The sequence below is a fragment of the Sphaerodactylus townsendi genome, linkage group LG05 (assembly GCF_021028975.2).
Source record: "Sphaerodactylus townsendi isolate TG3544 linkage group LG05, MPM_Stown_v2.3, whole genome shotgun sequence".
Classification (NCBI taxonomy): Eukaryota; Metazoa; Chordata; class Lepidosauria; order Squamata; family Sphaerodactylidae; genus Sphaerodactylus; species Sphaerodactylus townsendi.
The window spans coordinates 99,029,509-99,051,124 of NC_059429.1; the positions used below are offsets into that span (position 1 = coordinate 99,029,509).

Below are 21,616 nucleotides of genomic sequence, written 5' to 3' on the forward strand. Positions count from 1 at the left end.
CTATGGTTTTCTGCCTTCAAGGTTCACATTGGGGCCATCAGTTTCCCATTAGATATACAGATATTTGCATGGGGCACCAGAGCTACTCTCTGGGTCTCTCAGATCTTAGTCTGAAACTGTAACAGTTACACTACACTAGCTCCCATGTAGAAAAAACCCCGGCCTTCCAATACAGAATGCTGGATGAAGCAGTCCTCTGTGTAGCATTTGATATTCTGCTATTAAGCCTTAAGAGCAAATATGGTCCTCATATATTACAATCAAGTTAGGAAATATATGAAATCTGGATGACACTTGACCTTGGCAGCCTTTCCTCTGAGAAAGAGACAAGTGACAATAAGGAGTTTTACTTTGATTTTTGCTGAGTATGTGTTGCTGTGTTGCGTGGCCATTATGACAGATGACCCAATTTGAATTGGGCATCAAAGAGGGCATTTTATAAATGAAAGAGTTGCAATCCCCCTCCCCATGTGTGTAAACACTGGGCTGATTTTCACTCTCCATGAAATACAGTGCAATGGGAGGAAAAATTTCAATGAAATGCCCCCAACTACTTTCAAACAATGAAACAAAATGTCCACAATCTATGAATGAGTTTTATTGCTGCCTTTGAAGGAATTACAGCTACTGTAAGGAGAAAAGGCTGTTAATCTATTCATTAAGAGAGTTTTTGCTCACAATTTTGTAGCACTTGCAGATGACTGGCTCATCTAGACACAATTCATAGTGGTAGATTGCCCTCCAGAATATTTTTAATAATTAGTTGGATCTCCTGGATAAGTTCTATCATCCTTTCTGGTCCACAGTACATCCCCAGTAAGAATGTTTGTTGGCACCGTGCAGTATCTAGTGATTTCACTAAACAATTCACCTTCTGAACAATACAAAATCCAAGTCTGCTCTCCAGCACATACAAAATATTTCTGTCGATCCCCTGGGTAAGGGTGGTTGCCATCAGGTTTGTGTGCACAAAAATTACCAGGTGGCAAAGCTGACCCTACACATTCCTTTTTGTTTACATTGTAGACCATGTTCTGAGGACAATGCCTAATTAATGTTATTTTGTCTACACAAAGAAAATATTTACGTGGGTCAGATGGGTAAGAGCAATTGCCATCAGGTTTGTTTGCACAAAATCCTCTGCCAAAAGTTGTTGAAGGTTTCATGGTGGTAGAATTTTGAAGGACAGTAGATGGTCGAAAGGTGGTAGAAGCTTGAAGCGTGGTGGACATTCGAAAGGTGGTAGGAGTTTGATGGGCAGTGGTTGGTTTAAAGGTGGTAGAAGCTTGAGGGACTGTGGATGGTCGATGGGTGGTAGAACGATGAATCACTGTGGCTGGTTGAAGGGTGAGAAAAGTCTGAGGGCCGGTGGATGGTTGAAGGGTGGTAGAAGCTTGAGGGACTGCTGATGGTGGAAGGGTGGTTGATGGTTGAACAGAAGTGGATGGTCGAAGAGTGGTAGAAATGTGAAAGACTGTGGATGATCGCAGCGTGCTAGAAGGTTGATGGGTGGTGGATGGTCGAAGACTGGTAGAAGGTTGAAATATTGTGGCTGGCTGAAGGGTGAGAAAAGTTTGAAGGGCAGTGGATGGTTGAAGGGTGGTGGATGGTCGAAGGGTGGTAGAAGGTTGAAAGAGTGTGGCTGGTTGAACGGTGAGAAAAGTCTGAAGGGCAGTGGACGGTTGAAGGGTGGTAGAAGTTTGAAGGATGGTGGATGGTTGGAGGGTGATAAGGGCAGCAGATGGTTGAATAGTTTCCGTCTGTACTGTGATATGTCCAGCATCACTACACACTGAAAGATATATGCAAGATTAAATCATTGACTTCTTGTACCAATAGTATTAGAATATCTTAACCTCTTCCTATGGTTATAAAAAACAGCTGCAGCAAGAAGGGTAATAAGCCGTATTATAAGCTATAGCAAAAAATTTTGCCATCAAGGCAAGAGATGTTCAGAGGTGAGTAGCCATTGCTTACCTCCACACCACAATTTTGGTATTCATTGGAGGTCTCCCACCCAAACACTAACCAAGTATTAGTTTCTGCTTAGTTTCTGAGATCTGATGAACAGAACAGATCTAGCCAGAACAATTACCTGTCCTTAGACATAATTGTCTAAAAATGAACACACATTCCATGGAACACAACTCATTGCCAGCCAATCGCCACATGTTCCATCAGGGCCCAATGTTCCAGTCCCCTGATGGCCTTCCCCCACCCCAAAGAAGAAGCAGGGCCTGGTAGGGCAGCAGCAACAAAGCGCCCTCCCACCTGGCCCGGCACTGGGCCACCCAGTGCTCCCCCACGTTCCCCCACCCCCAAAGAACGAGAAGGGCCTGGCAGGGAGCAGGGCAGAAAGGAGGATTGCTGTCTCTTCTGTGCTTCCCAAGTCCTGTGCGGCTTGGAAAACAGGGAGAGGGGCAAAGAGGTCCCAATCCTCCATGCAGGGCCCCACATAAAAGACTGGGTCCTCTCTGTCCCACTCCATGCTTTTTAAGCCACACACACAGGACTTGAGAAACCTGGAAAGGGCAACATCCCAGGAGATCTGCACCCCCCTGTTTTCTAGAGCCCATTGCATTTTCCTCCACAATGGGTTTTACTGCTGGTCTTCAAATAATTCTGATGACCCAGTTGCAGAAAACTACAGAAATATTGTGAATAATATATAATGGATAGAAAGGCAACAGTTCTGTATGTTTTATCAGGAAGTAAATTCCACTGAATTTACTGACATTTACTTCCCACTAAACATATTCAGAATTGGGTTGAAAGTTAGTTTTTGCATAGAAATTAGATTTTGGTAAAATATGTAGTCCTAATTAGAACACAGCAGCAAAGTAAGGGCTGCACTAAATGTGATTTGATGGTAATTTTGAGCCAGCTTGAGTGTTGTTTTTTGCTGGACAGATTATCAGTACTGAATAATTAAAAACATAATAAATGTTGAATGGGAACAGTTGCTTTGGCTTCCTTGTCTGGTAATTCCCTTAAAATTTTCCCTGGCATCCTCTCACCATTGCCCGCAAGCAGTCTTTTCAGCTCCCTTGTCAGAGGGTAAGGTCCTTCATTGCAGAAGGTCCCTCTGAAGTCATCCAGGTCAAGGGCCCATATCGAACCTCCACCAAGTTTATGCTTCTTCACAAACTGGGCCTGTAGGTAAAAGCAACCAAGACTGTAAATTCAGTGACTCCTTGATACACTTGAGCACAGATATTTGTACTATCTTGGGAATAGTCTTCTTTTTTAAGATGCTGGCAAGTCTGGGAGCCATTCTAGGCATAACCTGAGCAACCAGATGAAAAACTGGGTAACATATCTAGACTGCAAGTAGTGGAGACCAATTGCTCTTTGCCCCCAATGGCTTGTATTTAGCACACAAGACCACACAAGGTCTGTACAAGGATCCCCAGTCTTCTCAGCTCTCTTCTCCTTTCAGCAACCATACTTAATGCCAGGAAAGTTTATTCCCAGGGTCATGGGACTCACATGGAATAATAGCCACCCCTGTTGGAAGGCAGCAAAATCATTCCCTTCTGCTTAGTCGGTCAGTGGAGTTTTACTGACAGAAGATGCAGGAAGGAGAATTTTCATCCCTTTCCCCCTTTCCTTTGCAATCTCCCAACCCATGAGGGTATTATTCTGCATGAGTCCCATGACTCTGGGAATAAAATTTTCCTGGGGTTGGGTATGGCTGTTGGTTGGAGGGGAAATCCCAAATAAGCACCAGTCCATGGACAGATTGCCAGATGCAACCCAAGGTCTGGTGGTGGTTACCTCTATTTAAGAGAAGCAGATTTATTTAAGAGAAGTATCATTTATAAAGAATTCATCTTTTCTTGGAACAATTTTTTTAAAGTGGGGAGCATAGCAAAGCAGACTCAGCTCCCAGTTCTAACCCATTCAAATTGTTGATTAAACAGTATTGACAAGGAAAAATCAACCTAGCTACCCAACAGGACTTTTATGTAATGATACACCAGTTAAGATTATACCTTTGATGAATATCAACTTGAAAGCTTGAATGTATGAGGAACATATACCTTAACTCTGTCTATATAGCTGTGGTTGGTAGCCCCATTAAAAAAAAGCTGTGTATGATTCTCATATCTGGGGGAGGGCGGTATATAAGAGTAATTAATTAATTAATCAAGCAATCATCATCTCTGTGTATTTACAAGAATTACTGGTTCCTTATACCTTTGCCATCCGAGGGTGGAACTCATTCAGGACGAAGTCCCTACCCAATAATCACACCACAATTTTGGCTGGGGTGATTGGCCATAGCCATTCTTTATTAATCAAGCAGAAGTGTGAGGTGCAGCATCTGATCATATAAACATCACAGCGAAGCTCCCACAGGCGGATGCCTTGTACTGGAGCTTCACTCCACTGTGGGGCTCTGCCGGGCGATCGCTCCTGGCAGGAGGTACTCCCCAGACGCCCTGTTCAGCAGGGTGGTAGCCCCTTGCTGCTGTCGGCCATTCCCGAGGGGAAGGGGTAGCTCGCTAGCTCCCTTCCCCATGCCATTCCAGATCAATACCCATATGCCAAACCACAGATTGCTGTGACAATCTAGCATGCATTAACAAAGTCAAGCAAAGTTAGGGTGGTGGCGCGCAGCAAGGGGGCTTACTTGGCGGCTAGCAGCGGAGCGGGCAGGGTAGAGGCCCACGGCACGGCCTGGCCGGCCACAGACAGGTCAAGCACCCGCCTCACCAGCAGCAGGGTGGGCAGGGATTGGACCCACGGCGCGGCCAGGCCAATGCCACGGGCTGGCATCAAAGATCCCTTCCTCCCCGTGAGCTGAACCATCCCTGCATGGGAAAGGGGTAGGTCAGCATATTCACCAGCAGTGACGAAATTCCGAGCACTGGCGCACGTCCAAATCGCTAGCCGGCCCAAGCACTTGGCAGGCACAAAAGAGGGCTTGGCCCTTTAAAGTCTCAGGCCACCCTCCCCTTTCTTGACGTGGCCAGTGCCTGCTGGCGAACTGGCGCTTGCCCTGGCCCAACATGGGCACCCGCCTGTTTTCGCCCTCCTTGAGGTCGGAACAGGAAAACTCTGCCTTGCCCACCCCAATCAGCAACTTCGGCCCGTGGTGATTCACAGCCGTTTTTTCTCAGTTATAAGACTGTCATTAATTTGTCCTTAATTTGTCTGTGTTTCTGCCCTTTTGAGAAGATGTTTAGAAGGCCATTTTGTAAAAATGTACTAGTTTGTATGCATGTGTTTTGTATCTGATGTAGGGAGCTCTGACTCAAAAGTTTATACACAAAAAAATCTTGTTGGTCTCTAAGGTGCTACTGGACTTTAATCCACATCAATACTAAAGTTCTTCAAGTGTAAGTCTCTCATGCTGGTCTCTAGAAATTAAGTCTGTGTGTATGGGATAAATAAGTCATATACATACATCAGTGCACTGCTGAATATGATTGAGTTACAAATCATCAAGGATAGGTACAAAGAATGGCAGTCAGCAGTGTGGTAGGAGCTCCTTGGTATGACAAGAGTCACAAGTTTGCAAGAGAGTTGCTGCTTTATTTGTGAACTAGCAGTAAAGCTCATTGTACAAACAAATACAACAGGCTCTAGAAAACTGTTGGCAGTTTAATGGTACCCACCGAGGGGCCAACCCTTCCTGCCTTTCCTCCTTTCCTGGCCCCATGTCACCAGCTCCCTCCTCATTCTCCTCCTCTTTCCAGATGCCTGCATCAGCACACAAGATTAATGGCACCCACCGAGGGGGGTGACCCCTCCTGCCTTTCATCTCCCTTCGGCCCCATGTCACCAGCTCCCTCCACCTACTCTGGTTCCTGACGCCTGCTCCTCTTCCCAGATGTCTGTATCATCATGCAATAGTTGATGGTGCAGTTGTGGCCACCAGCAGTTGTGACCCTCCCACAGGAAGCAGCCAATGCCTGCCCCTGCTCCTCCTTAGGCAGTTGCAGATGATATCATGACTGTAATTATTCAGCAGTGGGGCAGAATGCAAGAGAGTGAGTAACTGCCACATTCTGCTGTTTTGCGTTGTTTTTAACCAGTTCTGTCTAAACCCCACCCCCATGCCATGTGTGCGTGACAATTGGCTGGAAGTGAATCGTCGCTACCACAGCTAGCCTTTTATATAATAGGATACATGAATGGCGATCACTTTGAGAAGCAAGATCCTAAAGCAAAGAAAAAGTTATGGTGAGGAAACAAGGCCTTACTTTATAATGAAAGCTCTTTCTGTTGTCATATCCAACCCAGGTAAAACCTTTGTAGGCATATGGGACCTTCTGTTCTTCAAGCCACTTAATAGTAGCACCATCCTTTACGAAGTTGCAGATCTGCCAACATACCATGGCATTAGAACAATCTCATTGGTGATCTTATCAGTTTATTCTAATAATATTTGACTACAGGGCTATAAGACACGCAACATATGGGTTGGATCTCCTGGAAGAGTTCACGAGGTCTTGGCAGAGTGGATCTTTTCTCCCTTACCCTTCCTTAAGCAGCCTGCTGCTTTTTTCCAGAACTCTCCTCTGAGGATTGCAACAGCCTCACAAGCAAAATGTACAACAGGGTAGAACATTGATGAGGATTCAAGTAAAATCACTTCTCTTTCCCTTATCTACTGACTCAAAGCTGTGAGCTTTTCTAATATACTTTTTAAAAAGTAACTTTTGGTAGTAGGCTGTTCAGACTGTGTTGGCTAGAATAACCCACCCTATCAACAGTGCAATTTGTTCCCATTGGTTACCTATCGAATTCCGAATCGTGTTCAAGGTGTGGGTGTTGACCTTTAAGGCCTTACGCGGCCCGGGACCCTCGTACCTTCGGGACCGCATTACCCCATATGTCCCGGCTCGTCCTCTGCGATCAGCAGAGGCAAATCTACTGGAGATCCCTGGCCCCTCGATGACGCGGCTGGCCTACACACGGGCCAGGGCCTTTACAGCCCTGGCACCGGCCTGGTGGAACACATTACCATCAGCTATTCGGGCCCTGCAGGACCTTGGAGAGTTCAGCAGGGCCTGTAAAACCGAATTATTCCACCGGGCCTTTGGAGAGTCCAGCCGCCGATAATGCCCCCCCCCCCCCTGCTAGTAGGGTCCCCTAACATCATTGGGACCCCTCCTCATTTTTGGAAGAGTGTGGTATATGGGTCTCGCGGGCCCTATTGTAGAATGTACCTGTTTTAAGATTTTTATGTTTTTTGTATGACTTTATGTTGTTCACCGCCCTGAGCCCTCCGGGGATAGGGCGGTATAGCAAGTTTAATAAATAATAATAATTAATAATAATTACTGAACCATTTTGTTAGATGTTACATGCAAAAATTGGATAGATCCAGCCAGAGGTGACGCTACTACACTTTGCACTAATTGCAGTTTCCAGGATGCAAGGGCAATCCCACATAGAATATATGCAGTAGTAGTCAAGTTTTGCCATTAAGGTAACATAAATCTGCATACCTAAGTCTGGAAGGAAAAATAGTTTTCCTGCCAGATACAGTTGAAAAATGCATTGTTTGTAGGTATACTGGTAACTACTTCTCCAGCCACAGCACTGGTTCAATAAATTCCTTTTATTTATTTGATCTTCAACCTTTCTCCACAATATGGACCAAAGTGGCGTACAACATTCTCCCCTCCTCCACTTTATCTTCACAACAACCATGTGAGAAAGATTAGGTAAGCTTCTATGGGAGAGGCAGAATTAAAACCTGGAGTCTCCCAGATTGTAGTCGAACTCTCTAGCCACTACACCACACTGAATCTACTAGAAACATGGCTGCTAAGTACAGCTTTTTCTGTTCAGAGAAACAGCAATATATCAAAAGTTAAGTTAAAATAATACCAAAATATTTTTTAGATCTGCCATATGTTGAGCTAAACCTCTGACTTGGGGGTAGTGTGCTAGGTAAGCCATAGGAAAGCTAAAAAGCAGAGAGCTTCTTATTTCCTCCACTTCTTTACCTCATAGTATGACAAGAGTCCAGCCTCATGAGTATAATGTCCTGGATGGGCAGGTCCAGAAGCAGGGGCACCCACTGATGTGTCCTTGGTGCTAAGCTTGAAGGTATGTCCATAGTTAGCAAACCCCATAAGAAGTTTGTAAGCAGGAGCTCCTTTTTGGATCCAGTACAGCATGGCGAACTTCTGCAGGAAAGACAGAAAGAAAATATCTTTGTTGCCAATCTTCAAACACTTGTCTGATGGCTATGAAAAGAAGCAATGTTCTATGTTCTTACACAGTTGAGGCTTTCTTCAGAGTCATTACCAGCATACAAGGGGCTGTGATGGCTTGTCACTCTGTCAGAAAGACCATCTTGGAAATTGTATGCCATCACACTAATGTAATCAAGATGTCTGCAACAAAAATAATTTAGAATTAGATTACTACTAGTAATCAATTCTACAAAGATGTTGCCACTCTTATAGTAGGCTTTATCTCCCCAAAACTTTTATCAGGAAAATCAAGTACAGTTTCCTTTCATCTTACTTTGATAGTTTATCAACTTCATACGCAGCATCAATTGTTTCTTTCTGAGCAGCTACTGCCACAGTAAGCAACAACTTCTTATTTCCAGTCTCTCTGGCCTCTTTTTCAAAAGCTTTTGTCATTTCCTAGGAAAACAAAGGTTTTTTCAACTTTCTTCCCTGCTCGTTCAGTGGAACCAAATATTTGGAAACTCATTGATTTCATACCTCTATTAGCAAAGTGAAACGATGTTTGTCCTTCGGGGGACTTCCTCTGCACCCAGGATGTTCAAAGTGCAGATCAATTCCATCAAAGTTATAGCTTCGCAACATAGGTATAGCTGAATCAATGAAGCTCTTGCGGGTGGCTGCTGTGGAAAGCATGGGGCTGAAACTGAGGGACGGAGAGAGACTACTTCATTAAACAACAGTTTTATACAGAGAATGAAAGTTTAGTAGACTTTCTGAATGACTTGGTGAAGGAATTGCTTGGATCCAGTTCATTTACACCAGGGGTCTGCAGCCTGCCGCTCTCCAGATGTTCATGGACTACAAATCCCATCACCCCCTGCCAGCATGGCCAATTGGCCATGGGAATTGCAGTCCATGAACATCTGGAGAGCCGCAGGTTGCAGAGCCCTGATTTACACTATAGGAATATATCAAAGCCCTGTAGATTCAGTACAGAGAATTTCTTCCTTCTTGCTAGTAACAAAAACAAAAACTGTTGTTCCCAAATTGATAAAATTGCTTGTCATTAGCTTTGCCCCTAAGTCTGCCCATGCAGCGGGCGGGGGGGGGGGGGCAGTAATATAGCCTTTGTCTCTATGACATCCCCTCTCTGCAGCCTTCATTCTACAAAATTCAGGAAAAAACTGGCCTCTGCCCTGGTCTGATATCAAGGAAGGTATGTAGTATATGCCTCAAACCCCACCCCACCCCCCAAAGTCTGCCTTCCAGGCAATATAAGAAAATCATTGGCAGCTGTGCTTGCCTAGCATGGACAATACCACAGTAGAGAAAACCAATCAAATAGGATTTGCTGTTTCTTATGCAGGGCCAGAGCCTACTGAGATGATACATTAGATCAACTGCAAGAAATCACAGAAGGCACTGACAAAGTGGATTTTTCCCCACCTCAAGCAAAAGAAGGCTCACAACTGGAGGCCAAAGGACTATTCTAACTCAGTGCACATTCCCCTACCTCATCTCCAACTCCTTATCATGTTTGCCATCACTATCTCTGTCATTTCAAAAGTGAATTGGACAACTCACGCAGTGCCAAATCTCCTTCCACCAACAGCTAAGAGAGTCAACAAGGCTGGATTTCTGTGAAAAAAGAAAATATATTTGATATAATTAAGGAAGAACTGAGATCAGTCTCTGGGTTTTTATGTAGAAAAACTGTAGCCATTGTTGTTACGCTCATACACTAAGGCAAATTCCGCATGGGCCAAAAACAGTGGTATGAAAACGGTGTGAAAATGGTGTAAACCCTTTTACACTGTTTTAAACCATTTTACATGGTTTTCACACCACTGTTTTTGGTCCTTGCGGAATCCACCTACGAGAGAGAGAGACTTCAGCAAAAAAAACCACCACATCTCAGATTCTGGATATTTGTGCTTCTTATTGCTGGAGGTTTTGGCTGCTACTGGACTCTTCCTAAACAACCAACATGGTTTGTGTACAAGTTTGCCTGGAAAGCTCCAAAAACTGCTCCTAAAAGTAACGGAAAATAATATGTTGCTGTCACTAGAGGACACTTGGAGGTCACAAGAGAGAAACCAAGGTTGCCACTGCAGCACTGTATAGACAGCTACTCAGCAGATACTACTGTCATGTATGCAATTGACGACATGGTATGCCAGCACTGGATTTTGCAACTGGCAAATGGCATTATGGCAAATGGCATTAGCAGCACTAGTATCTTTGCAGCTGCCTCCTGACTCCCTCTGATAAAGGAAATGCCCTTCCCCTTCCCCAGTGTTCAGTGTCGGGAGCTAGAGTTCTTCCAGTGAACCACTGTACATGCAGGGTTTGCTGAATCATATAAATCAAGGTCAAAACAACATTTCCTTTCTTATAACTTTCTAAAACTATATGCCATTAAAGGTTGAATTTAATTGAACTTTCTAAAACTATTTCTAAATCACTTTGGCAATTTTTTCCTCAGATGTGTTAGAATCACCTGGATCCTCTCAGTGTCTAGTGCAGTGGTTCTCAACCTGGGGGTCGGGCTAAGACTCTCTGCCTCAGTGTTCTCCATCTGTAAAATGGATAAATGTTAGGGTTGGGGGTCACCACAACATGAGGAACTGTATTAAAGGGTCATGGCATTAGGAAGGTTGAGAACCTGCTAGTGGATCCTCTCAGTGTTTAGATTAATTTATGCAAGAATAGAATCTGATTTTCCAGTCTCCTCACAGAAGTTCAACCATCATTAAAAATGCAGACATTCTTTCTCTCTCAATTCATATTTATATCTCAATCAATGTTGTATCTAAGTATCCTTAAAAAGAAAACCTGACCTCTTCTTTAGTGCTTGGATCTGAGGGAGGAGGGCCATCTCATCATTCCATTCGTTACAGGAGAGGTGGTTGTTCCTTATACTCGCAAAGGCAAATGAGATGTGAGTGCACAAATCTGGGTTTATATCCTCTGGGTAAAACTTTGCAGGTTTGGGCCGGTACTGAGCCCAGTTTGTGACGTAACATACAATCTTGCAAGGAGACCCTGGTAATAAAACAAAGATCGTATGTTTGTTTTAACAAATCAACAGTTTTGTTTCATGCATATGCTATAAAGAGCCTTTAGGGATGGGGCGGGATATAAAACTGATAAGAAAATATATATCATAAATCTGGTCAGAGAATGTTTGGAGTGCCAGATGATTAATCAAATCTTACACTACCTGCAAGCTATATGGGAATTGTACAGAATATGTTCTAATTACTTCCAATCCAAATAGCAGTTGAAACTCAGTATTTTCACTCAGTATCGCAACACTACAACAACTATTTAACTACCAATCACACTGCTAAACTGGCAATGTATGTCGGGGTATGGAAGCCTTTGATTAAATACGTAATGTTCCTAACATTCTTGTGAGGCTCCCCACCACCCAGCCAGCCTCCCTGACTATTGCGATTGCACCCCAAAGGGGATTATTGGTCCTCCAGCCTCAGAATCAGAAAGGCAAGGCCATTCCAGCACCCTCTCTCCTGAATTCTGGCTCCCTCCCTGGCCAGGTGTGGTGCCTTCCCCTTTATAGGATTCTCTGGTGCCGTTCCCACCTGCCCTGTCTCCAATCCCCTTCCACTTGGTCTACCAGGGAGATTGTAAAAGGGAAGGGAAGCCGCTGCTGCCTTCCTCCCTGTCCTCCTCCTTCCTGTTACTGCTCAGGGCTGCTCCTTAGCCTCTCCCATGCAGGCCTTCCCCAGGTCTGACCTCAGCCTTGCCTTCTGATCACCACCCTCTCTACTGCTGCTTGGCTCCCTGCCTTGCTCTTAGCTGGGTTGGAGCAATATGCCTGGGTCTCAGCCACTTCTTTCTCATAACTTCCCTCCCTGGCTGTCCTCAGCTTGGCAGCTGGGCTGGGGTCAAATCAGGACTGAGCATTGGCTCCCAGCAATTCTGTTTGGCAGAAAGCCTACAAATATCAATATGTTGTCCTGATATTAATACACCATATAACTTTAACTTACCATCCTCAGATCTGTTTGGCTGAAGAGATGCATGTTGTTTTAACATAACTCTGTATTCTTTGAGGACATAGACACTTTCTGTGTGTTTATGGTGATTGGTCACAACTACAAAAGTCCCTGCAGATAAGCCATCTAAAATAATCCAGATACAAAGGTTAGCATAATAGCACTCTTGTCCAATTGATAGCATACTTTCTATATTTGTCTATCAGTGTCAATTCTTGAATAGATGAAAGGGTGGCTTCATACACTGGGTTGGATCCTGTGATCCACACACAGAGACTCAAGGATGATTTCTCCTATTCCCTTTATCCCAGCAGCCCTTTCCAACCCTGAGAAAGTTTATTCCTAAGGTAGTGGGACCCACATGCTCTAATAACTAAGACCAGCAAGATGGAAACTGATGCTGCCTTCCCCCTCAACAGTAGACCTGGCAGAACAATTCAGACCCCTTCTGCACATGCAGAATAATACACTTTCAATACACTTCACAATGGTTTGCAAGTGGATTTTGCTAGTCCGCACAGCTGCAAAGTGCATTGGAAGTGCATTATTCTGCATGTGTGGAAGAAGCCTCAGTCTTGCAGGCCCTGCAGAATTGCATAAGGACTGTCAGAACCTGGGCCTGACTTGAAAGAGAGTTCCACCAAGCTGGGGCCAGAGCTGAAAAGGCTCTGGTCAAGGATAGCTGGATTGCTTTAGGGCCAGGGATCACCCAGGAACTTGCGCATCACCCTTTTGAAGAGATATTCAAAAGTTGGAGGTCATACATTTGACTTTCTGACTTAACATGTTTCACCAAAGGTTCCAGAGAAAGGAAGCATGAGTCCCGTCTGTTTCCTCTATTAGGACCTATAATTTATTCATAGCATTATTGTTTTTTCTGTCTGGTTATTTTGAATGTGTGTCATTATGGTTTTGCCTAAAGTGACACTTGTTGGGAGTCAGGATATTTGGAAAAGAAAATTAATGTTTCGTAATGGTTGTGGATGTTCCTTCAATGGGAAGATATTCTTAGGAGATGGTCTCTTGGTAGGGCTTGTTCCTAAATCAGGAGTGTAAAGAAAGTGTCACTCTTTCATTGGAGGGGAGGAGGCAGCTATCTGTAATTGTGTGAAAAATAGCAATTAGCATGGTTTTAAAACAAAATTTTCCAAGTAAATATCATTTGTAAAGAAAAAAGAAAAAAACAAGGATTTTCTTAGTATTGCTCTCTATGTTGTGCTTCCATCTTGTCAATGGTTACAGTGCAGTCCTAAGCCTAATTGGGAGAATTGGGTATTACAACTTTGGGATGAAATGTTATTTTTTACCATACTGCTGCTTTTTAAGAACTAGAGTTTGGCAGAGATGTTTGCAAATATTTATATCATGAAAATGGAGTCCTTTCCATTTTAATTCTTAATTCCACTTTGGTTATATTCTGCTTTGGGGCATGACTCCACCAATCTGTTAATCTTCGTGTTGTTCCTGTTCCAAAGTTCACATCTGAGGTGCTTCAAACTAGGCTGAATATTGAATGGGAATACTGGTGCCAGATTATGAACTGACTACATCAATCTCATTCCTTAATGATGACTGAGCTTCTCAATTTCTTAGTGTCCCATATGACATCATTTTGGTTTTTGGATTCTGACCAGAGTATGGAATTGGTCTGAGGCGAATAACTCCTCATATAATTTATGGCAAGAGGAGCTCATTTCTCTTTTACCCTCCGTCAACATAAGATATTGGATTTAAATCAGACCTTATTGCTCACCGATATGAATTTATCAAATATATTTTACCATCCTTTTAATTAATTTTGGATAAATATTTATAGAGATTGTTTGGAAAAGGCATACCAATTTGGGGAGGAGCTATGTTATTATTCTAGGTAAATGTGAAATATTTAAGATGCTCCACTGAGATTCATCTCTTCTAATTGTGTCCATCAGTTTCAAGTGTTTTTGTTTAAGTAGGCCTGTTTCAGTCAACTCCTAAGTTCATCAATGGGAATGTTATCCATCTGTATAAGAAGACTTTTTTTCAGATATTATCTGGCTACATTACACATATTGATGCATATAATTTCAGATTTGTCATAATTTATTTTGTAACCTGAGACTTTGTTGAATTTGTCTAATTGATCTTGAATATAGGAAAGGTGGCATAAAGTATGGCATTATCAGAGAAAAGGCTAATTTTGTAGTGTTGTTTTCTTTTTACACTAATAACATTAGTGTTACATCTAATTGCTTCGGGTGGGGACTCCAGAGAAATGACGAGAAGAGACAGCAGAGTTCTTCCTAAACCAGGAAGTATTCCAACTGGAAATGAACTTTTGCATATGTCTTTAGGTTACTCTAAAATATATTCCAGAAGAACTTTGTTCGAAATTGTTCTGCCAAGCTCTCTCAGCATTAAGTGCAAGTTTTGTGAGAGGCATGAACTTCATTTTGCTATAGTGGATAATGTTTAAAGCATGTCTGATGTTGTCTGACATTTGGATCGATAGCATAAAGCAACATTGTTCATTATGTATCCCTTGATTAAAAGAATAATGCTGCCAGCCAACAGGAATGTGAATATCTTTCTGACTTGTTTCAGCAGGAAACAGGATATCTCTGAAATTCTGCCCTTCTCTAGAACAACATTTAGAAGATGAACTAGTGAAGTTAGGTGTTTTATTGCTGAATTGCTTATAGAATTCTGCTAGGGGTTCATTATTTTCTGGAGTTTTAACAATATAACTTCTAGTAATTTTCTTGTTCTTAAGTAATTGTAGCAGTTATATTAAGTAGTATTACCTGGAGTTACAGCACGATCAGCTTCAATTCCCCGTGCTTCAAGCTCATCAGTCAAACTTGAAATAAGTTCAGTTTTTCCTTGTACTAGCAGACTTTCTTTGATACACCTACGGAAATCATCATTTTAGAATAAAATTAATTTTATCCATGCATTTGAAGCTGTTTGTCATTGAATCTATGGTGACACCTATTGATTTATGTTAGTTATGGTATGAATTTGGGTATCACACACTAATGTCCAAAGATCAGTTTGTCCCATGTTTATCAGCAACAAAAAAGTAAAAATACAAAAGACATATTTGAAATCAAGGATTTCTAGCCAGGTTTGAGTAAGAATCATAACATTTTACTTGGGCAGTCTTGATGGAGCCTGGAACAGTTCTGTCCCATTCTGCAACCCTCTCTGAGTGTGCACAGAGAAGCCTGGAACCGTTATGTACATGTTCTGAGGCAGTGGTTCTCAACCTGTGGGTCGCAACCCCTTTGGGAGTTGAATGACCCTTTCACAGGGGTCGCCTAAGACTCTCTGCATCAGTGTTCTCCATCTATAAAATGGATAAATGTTAGAGTTGGGGGTCACCACAACATGAGGAATTGTATTAAAGGGTCACGGCATTAGGAAGGTTGAGAACCACTGTTCTGAGGTTCTTCCCTTGCCTAGAGTTTGGTTCTAGCATGGCCTGTTTGCTACAAAAATCAAAAATGATTGTACAACATGCAAGCTGAGGCCTACCACAATTTCTGTCGTGAGGTATGAAGTTGACTTATATTGAGACAGACAGACCACTGGTGTATCAGTATTGGCTATCCTGCCTTGCCTATCCTGCCTTGCAGCAACTCTCCAAGGTCTCTGGTGGAGGTCTTTCACATCACATACTATTGGATGCTTTTAACTGGAGATTGAATTTGGAACCTTATGCATTAACAGCAGCTGCCCTGCTACTGAGACACAGCCCCAAATAATGGTGATGCATGCTATTTCTGGAACAGACTGCAAGATATCATGGAAGAAAAATAAAATCTATTGGTTCCAGTATCTGCAGTTATTGCATTTGTTCTAGTCCAGGGGTAGGGAACCTGCGGCTCTCCAGATGTTCAGGAACTACAATTCCCATCAGCCCCTACCAGCATGGCCAATTGGCCATGCTGACAGAGGCTGATGGGCATTGTAGTTCCTGAACATCTGGAGAGCCGCAGGTTCCCTACCCCTGTTCTAGTCAATAGCTATCCATCAAACAGCTGGACCATTGATGAAATTTAAGATACTGATACTGAATAAACTTACTGCAGATGTTTTATTTTAATTTTATACAAAACTTATAAAGATAACTCTCCCTTTGGCTTCCTTACATTCTATGAAGGGGCAGAGAGAAACCAAATCTAATATATCAGAGAACAACTGATCATCAGTAGAGGATGTACCTTAATAGGAGGAGGAGGAGGAGGAGGAGGAGGAGGAGGAGGAGGAGGAGGAGGAGGAAGAAGAAGAGTTTGGATTTATATCCCCCCTTTCTCTCCTGTAAGGACACTCAAAGGGGCTTACAATCTGCTTTCCCTTCTCCCCTCACAACAAACACCCTGTGAGGTAGGTGGGACTGAGAGAGTTCTGAAGAACTGTGACTAGCCCAAGGTCACACAGCTGGCATGTGTTGGAGTGCACAAGCTAATCTGGTTCACCGGATAAGCCTCCAGAGTGGGGAGTCAAACCCAGTTCTCCAGATTAGAGTGCACCTGCTCTTAACCACTACATCATGCTGGCAAGCAGTACCTCATACCCTCTCATCTTCATCATTTCATATCAGGGCACTCAGGTCTATGCTGGCAAGGATGTCACAACCTAGCTAATTTTCTGCACTCCTGATGGACTTGGCCAAAAGTAAATTTATATAAGGACAAGATCTTGAGAGAGGTAGAATTAATCACCACAATACAGTTTTTTTTCTGCACAGCATAAATAAAATGTCTTGAAGAAATAAGAAGGAATGTTTTGGGGAAGAACGCCATGCAACCTTTTCCGCAGGACATCTTCAAGATGTTTTATTTCAGCTCAACTCATTGTGTAATTTTTCCCCCAAGATGGCTTAAAGACATTTCCCACTTGCTGTGCGGAGCTCTGGAAACGTCTGCGATTCTCATATTCATAGCTTCAGAAACAACTCATTGAATACAAAAAAAAATTGAAAAAATGACATGTTCTTGGAATCACTGGGCAAAACTAAGGCTCATTCCGCACATGCAGAATAATGCACTTTCAAACTGCTTTCAGTGCTCTTGAAGCTGTGCGGAATAGCAAAATTCACTTGCAAACAGTTGTGAAAGTGGTTTGAAAATGCATTATTTTGCATGTGCGGAAGGGGCCATAGTTTATGCATTCACTTTAAACAGTGAAATGGCAGGTGCCTACGATGCAAGCAGAGGAAACATTCATGAAAAACCTTCAGCGAACAGCGGGGGCTACAGAGATCTCTGAAGCGGCAGAAAATGACAGGGAAAAAGAACCATTTTTGCTGGCTTTAATTTTCTGCGCTACGGAACAAAACTGTTCTTTTTATAACATCTGCAAGACATTTTATTTTTTCTGTGCAACATCATAATCATTTTTTAATTTATATTCCGCACTCCCCTGGCAAAACTGGGCTTAGGGCAGCTTATAACATGACAGTATATACGCAATGCATACACAATATACATAATATAATAATTAATATCAATATAAAACCACAATTCAACATTAACATCCCAATAATAATAACAATAACTCGTTCCATGGTGGTACAGATTGTACTCTCTCTTCTCTGTGGCCAATTTGATCACCTCCCAGCAGCTGCCTGGATGCTAAGATGAGAGCCTAGCAGCTATGAGGAAGGATGTGGAGAGGACAGACATTTTCCTTTTATACCCAGCATGGGATCTGCAGCTCATGGAGATTCACAGCTTACTCATTCTCTAATTTCTGCAGCAGCAGCTGTTACATGGTGGGAACTACCTGTCAACCACAAGCCCTGTAGGACAATGGTCTTGCACACTTTTCTGAAACGAACAGGTACCACATTGAGGAACATTGGTCAGAAGAGCCACTAAAGGCTTGCGCAAAAGCCTCATGAGCCACAGCTGAAGTCTATGGAAAGGCAGCTCCAAATATGATTACACCCACCATTTTTAAACAGCAATTATATAATGAATAAATAAATAAAATGGTTCTCATTCTCTCTCTCAAGCCCTTTACCATTGACCTCCATTGTCTTCACCCACTGATCTCATTTTCTCATGCAGTTCTTAGGCACATGCTAGTTACTATGCGCTATCTAAAGCATCACACATATTTCCCAACAAGTGTGCCATGTGGGTTTACACTGTGTCTCCTGGTTTATGAATCTCAAAATACTACTAAGCTTTTTAAAGACCTAACCATGGGTGTAGTTGTTTTTTCCTTCAGACCTGTTTTCTTACCAACAGTCAACATAAAAAATTAAAAATATAACAGGTATCTATTACCATTTTACAGTTTATAGTGTATCAAGAGAAGAAAATAGTGTTCTTGACTTGCCTATAACGATGGAGATCAGGATGCTGATTGGAGCCCTTAATAACTACATTTCCTAGAACTTTATATCCATTTAAGCACACAATTTCAAATATCTTAACTTGATCCCTTGCCTCATGGTTTCTCTGTTTCCAGAGTTCCCTAAAAAATCCAAAACATCGAAATAAATTATTAGAAACAATGGTGAGTAACTGTCAGAACTGAAGATTTTTTTTCATAGTTTGTGGAAATTATATACATTTACAGGTAGAACACGGGACAAACTAGATATGGTAGAGAAAGGAAAACAGCTTGAGGTTTGCTGCTCATCTTATTTGGAAAACACGAGTGAAGGCTTAAGAGCATTGTTTAGGAGTCTTGAGACAAGAAGACAATTGACAGCAACCTGTGCCCTGCCATGTGAAAACTTTGCAGAGTAGGACTTTCCTGCTTCCCTCTCTTGCAGCAACCCAATGAATCACCTTAAATTTTGGGAGGCAGAAAACCAAAACCACTGCATCTTTCTGCAAAAGGAAATGTTGTTCCATCAGTAGAGCTGCATGGCTGGATACATGCCAGTGTTGGGAACTTCATTACAGAATTTCAATATTAGATTATTGGCAACAAGCAGAAGACTTAGGAAGGATGTGTGGGTAGCCATACAGGTTTTTCCTGGAAGTGATGTCACACCTCTCTAGAAATGGCCAGAATTCAACCTGGAGGGGTATGATGTCACTTGTGGTTGCTCCTGCAAGTGGTGGCCCTTTTTAATTTTTTTTCTCCCATCACTAGCTGGGGACAGGTGACCCTACAATACCCACTTGCTCAAAATATCTACTTGTAGCTCACAGCATTTATTAGCATTTATTATTTTGTAGTTTTCTACCAGTTTTGATTTTCAGCGTACACTTTGGAGCAGGGATTGATTCTAAATTCATTTTATTAAGTTCAATAAGTAAAAGCAGTTTTTATACACAATTATATAATGTCTTCCATAAAGTACCTGAAACCGTGAGGATGTTTCAGAAGACCATTACCCTCATCCTTTACCATCAAAGCCCAAGTCAAAGGTTGTCCAGAACCTCTTTTAGCCACATCTCCAAGAGAATAATGGCCTGGAAAGAGATAACATGGTAGTGTTAGCTACTCCAAGTTCAAGAATTTTCTCATCTTGATACTGTTCCAAACAAAGCAGAGTTTTGAGTAATGAACACTGCCTACTTCTAATTTAAAAATACAGGTTCCTTCTTGTGTCCTATATCTAGGTCCGCTGGTAATGCAAATATATTAGAAGGATTTCAATGACACACAAAGCTATGTTAGTTAAATACATGAACTCTTCAGCCAGTGTGGAGTAGTGGCTTGGATCTACCAGGAGATTTTCTCAATGATCCTTGTGCAAGCAGAAGCATGAAGACAATGTGGAGTGATTTCTGGATACTGTAAGATAGAGGGGGGAAGCCCTAGATACTGCACGCAGTTGTGCACAGTGTTTAGACCATCTACATTTCTGTTTTAGCATTTCTGGATCCATAACTAGGATTGGGGAGGTCAGGATTAAAAACCTTACTCTAGCACAAAGCTAAAAAAGTGGTCTTAGGCCAGTCCTTCAGCCTAATCTGTTTCACAGGATTGTTGTGAGGATAAAATGAAGGAGGAAACATGTCTGTTAATCTTGAGTTCCTTGGAGAACAGGTGAGATAAACAAGGGCATGGCAACCAGGGCAAGAACTCAAATCATGCCCCCCCTGCCCAGACTCTTATGCCCCCAGAGTGACCTCCAGTTGCCAACCTCCTGATGGAACCTGTAGATATCCTAGAGTTGCAACAGCTCTCCAGAAGGCAGTCTTCTGACTTTCCCCAGCTGGGTCTGGTGGTGGGTCTGGGCTGCGTCCTGCCCAGTTCATCCCCTCCCTTCTGTATGGTCTGACTCACCTGCCTCCTCCCCATGGCCACCTCCGCCATGTGCAATGAAAGCAAAAGCAGTGGCTCTTCGCCCACCCTCCTCTTCCCGCAGCAGTCCTTTGGGGGGAGGCCGGGGGACTGGAACTCAGTTCAAAACACATCCAGGCACAGAGTTCCCCTAAACCAGTGGTGGCGAACCTATGGCACGGGTGCCAGAGGTGGCACTCAGAGCCCTCTCTGTGGGCACGGCAAACAGAGCCCCCCCACACACACACATCTAGGCTGGCCTGGGCCATTGGGCTCGATTATTAGCATTAAATCTAAGACCTAGTTTTGGGGAAGCAGTGTAGGTAACCCTGTAAGCACTGTTAAATGCCACTGATCTTCATGCCAAGAACTAAAGTGTGATCCTTTACCTGGGAGTAAGCTTGGTTTGCTGGCAATGGGGCTTACTTCTGAGTAAACCCTCCTAGGGTCATGATTCACTCATTCGAAAAGTTGCACGGTTGCTTCAAAGCAAAGCCACCAACTACCACCAAGCTTACTCCCGAGTAATGCACGCCTTGGAGCCAACCGTTTTGTCTAAACTAAAACCTCAGTATTCAGGTTAAATTGCCGCGTTGGCACTTTGCGATAAAAAAGTGGGTTTGGGGTTGCAGTTTGGGCACTCGGTCTCGAAAAGGTTTGCCATCACTGCCCTAAACCAATCCAGCATGACCTGACCTGAGCAGCCCTGGCTTGCCACCCAGCTGCTCACCTCCTCCTCCTCTTTTGGGGTCATCCATGGGGCAAGGATGCTTTTCCATGCGATTCAGATGGGCCCAGGAGTGTGGGCTGGAGGCAGCAGGCTGGCAGGTGGGCACAAGGAGGGACGTGGCCACAAAGTTTGGAGGCACATCAAGGGGAGGACAACCCAGACCAAGGCAGCCAGACGGCCAGGCAGAAGGCAAGCAGGCAAAAGCAGTGGCTTTTCACCCAGCCTCCCCTTCAGGTCCTGCCTAAATGTGCATGGAGTCCAGATGCAACCTGAGACCCCATCACCTCCTCCCATTTGTCCCCAAGTCAGCGCAGACAGCAAAGTTTAGGCTGAGAATTAGATATATTGATGACTGATAAGTAGATAGATCTGGAGACATGTTACATTTGCAATTAGCATCATGGCCACTATCTGAAAATATCATCACCATGAACAGAGTAGATGATATGGATAAAAGAGTACAC

The 21,616-nt window shown here is 43.2% G+C and overlaps 1 protein-coding gene across 1 annotated transcript; it reads right to left on the minus strand.

Moving 5' to 3' along the window:
• Positions 1-752: 752 nt before the first annotated feature.
• LOC125433383 (oviduct-specific glycoprotein-like) lies at positions 753-21,180 on the minus strand. The gene is made up of 14 exons (XM_048497886.1): positions 21,153-21,180; positions 20,426-20,512; positions 19,494-19,605; positions 14,968-15,074; positions 12,179-12,310; positions 11,003-11,207; positions 9,747-9,800; positions 8,700-8,865; positions 8,494-8,618; positions 8,243-8,360; positions 7,968-8,150; positions 6,213-6,332; positions 3,018-3,153; positions 753-1,792 (listed from the first exon to the last, which is right to left on the minus strand). The coding sequence occupies exons 1-14, from the start codon at positions 21,178-21,180 to the stop codon at positions 753-755; spliced, it is 2,613 nt and encodes an 870-aa protein (XP_048353843.1).
• Between the last annotated feature and the right edge of the window lie 436 nt (positions 21,181-21,616).

Coding starts and splice junctions, on each gene's coding strand:
- LOC125433383 (XM_048497886.1), bottom strand. CDS start 21,180: ATGGATGACCCCAAAAGAGGAGGAGGAG. Junction 15,075..19,493: donor AAACATCCTCACGGTTTCAG/GTACTTTATGGA, acceptor TGATTTCCGTAG/GTGTATCAAAGAAAGTCTGC. Junction 1,793..3,017: donor AAGACTGCTTGCGGGCAATG/GTGAGAGGATGC, acceptor TATATCTTTCAG/TGTGTAGTGATGCTGGACAT.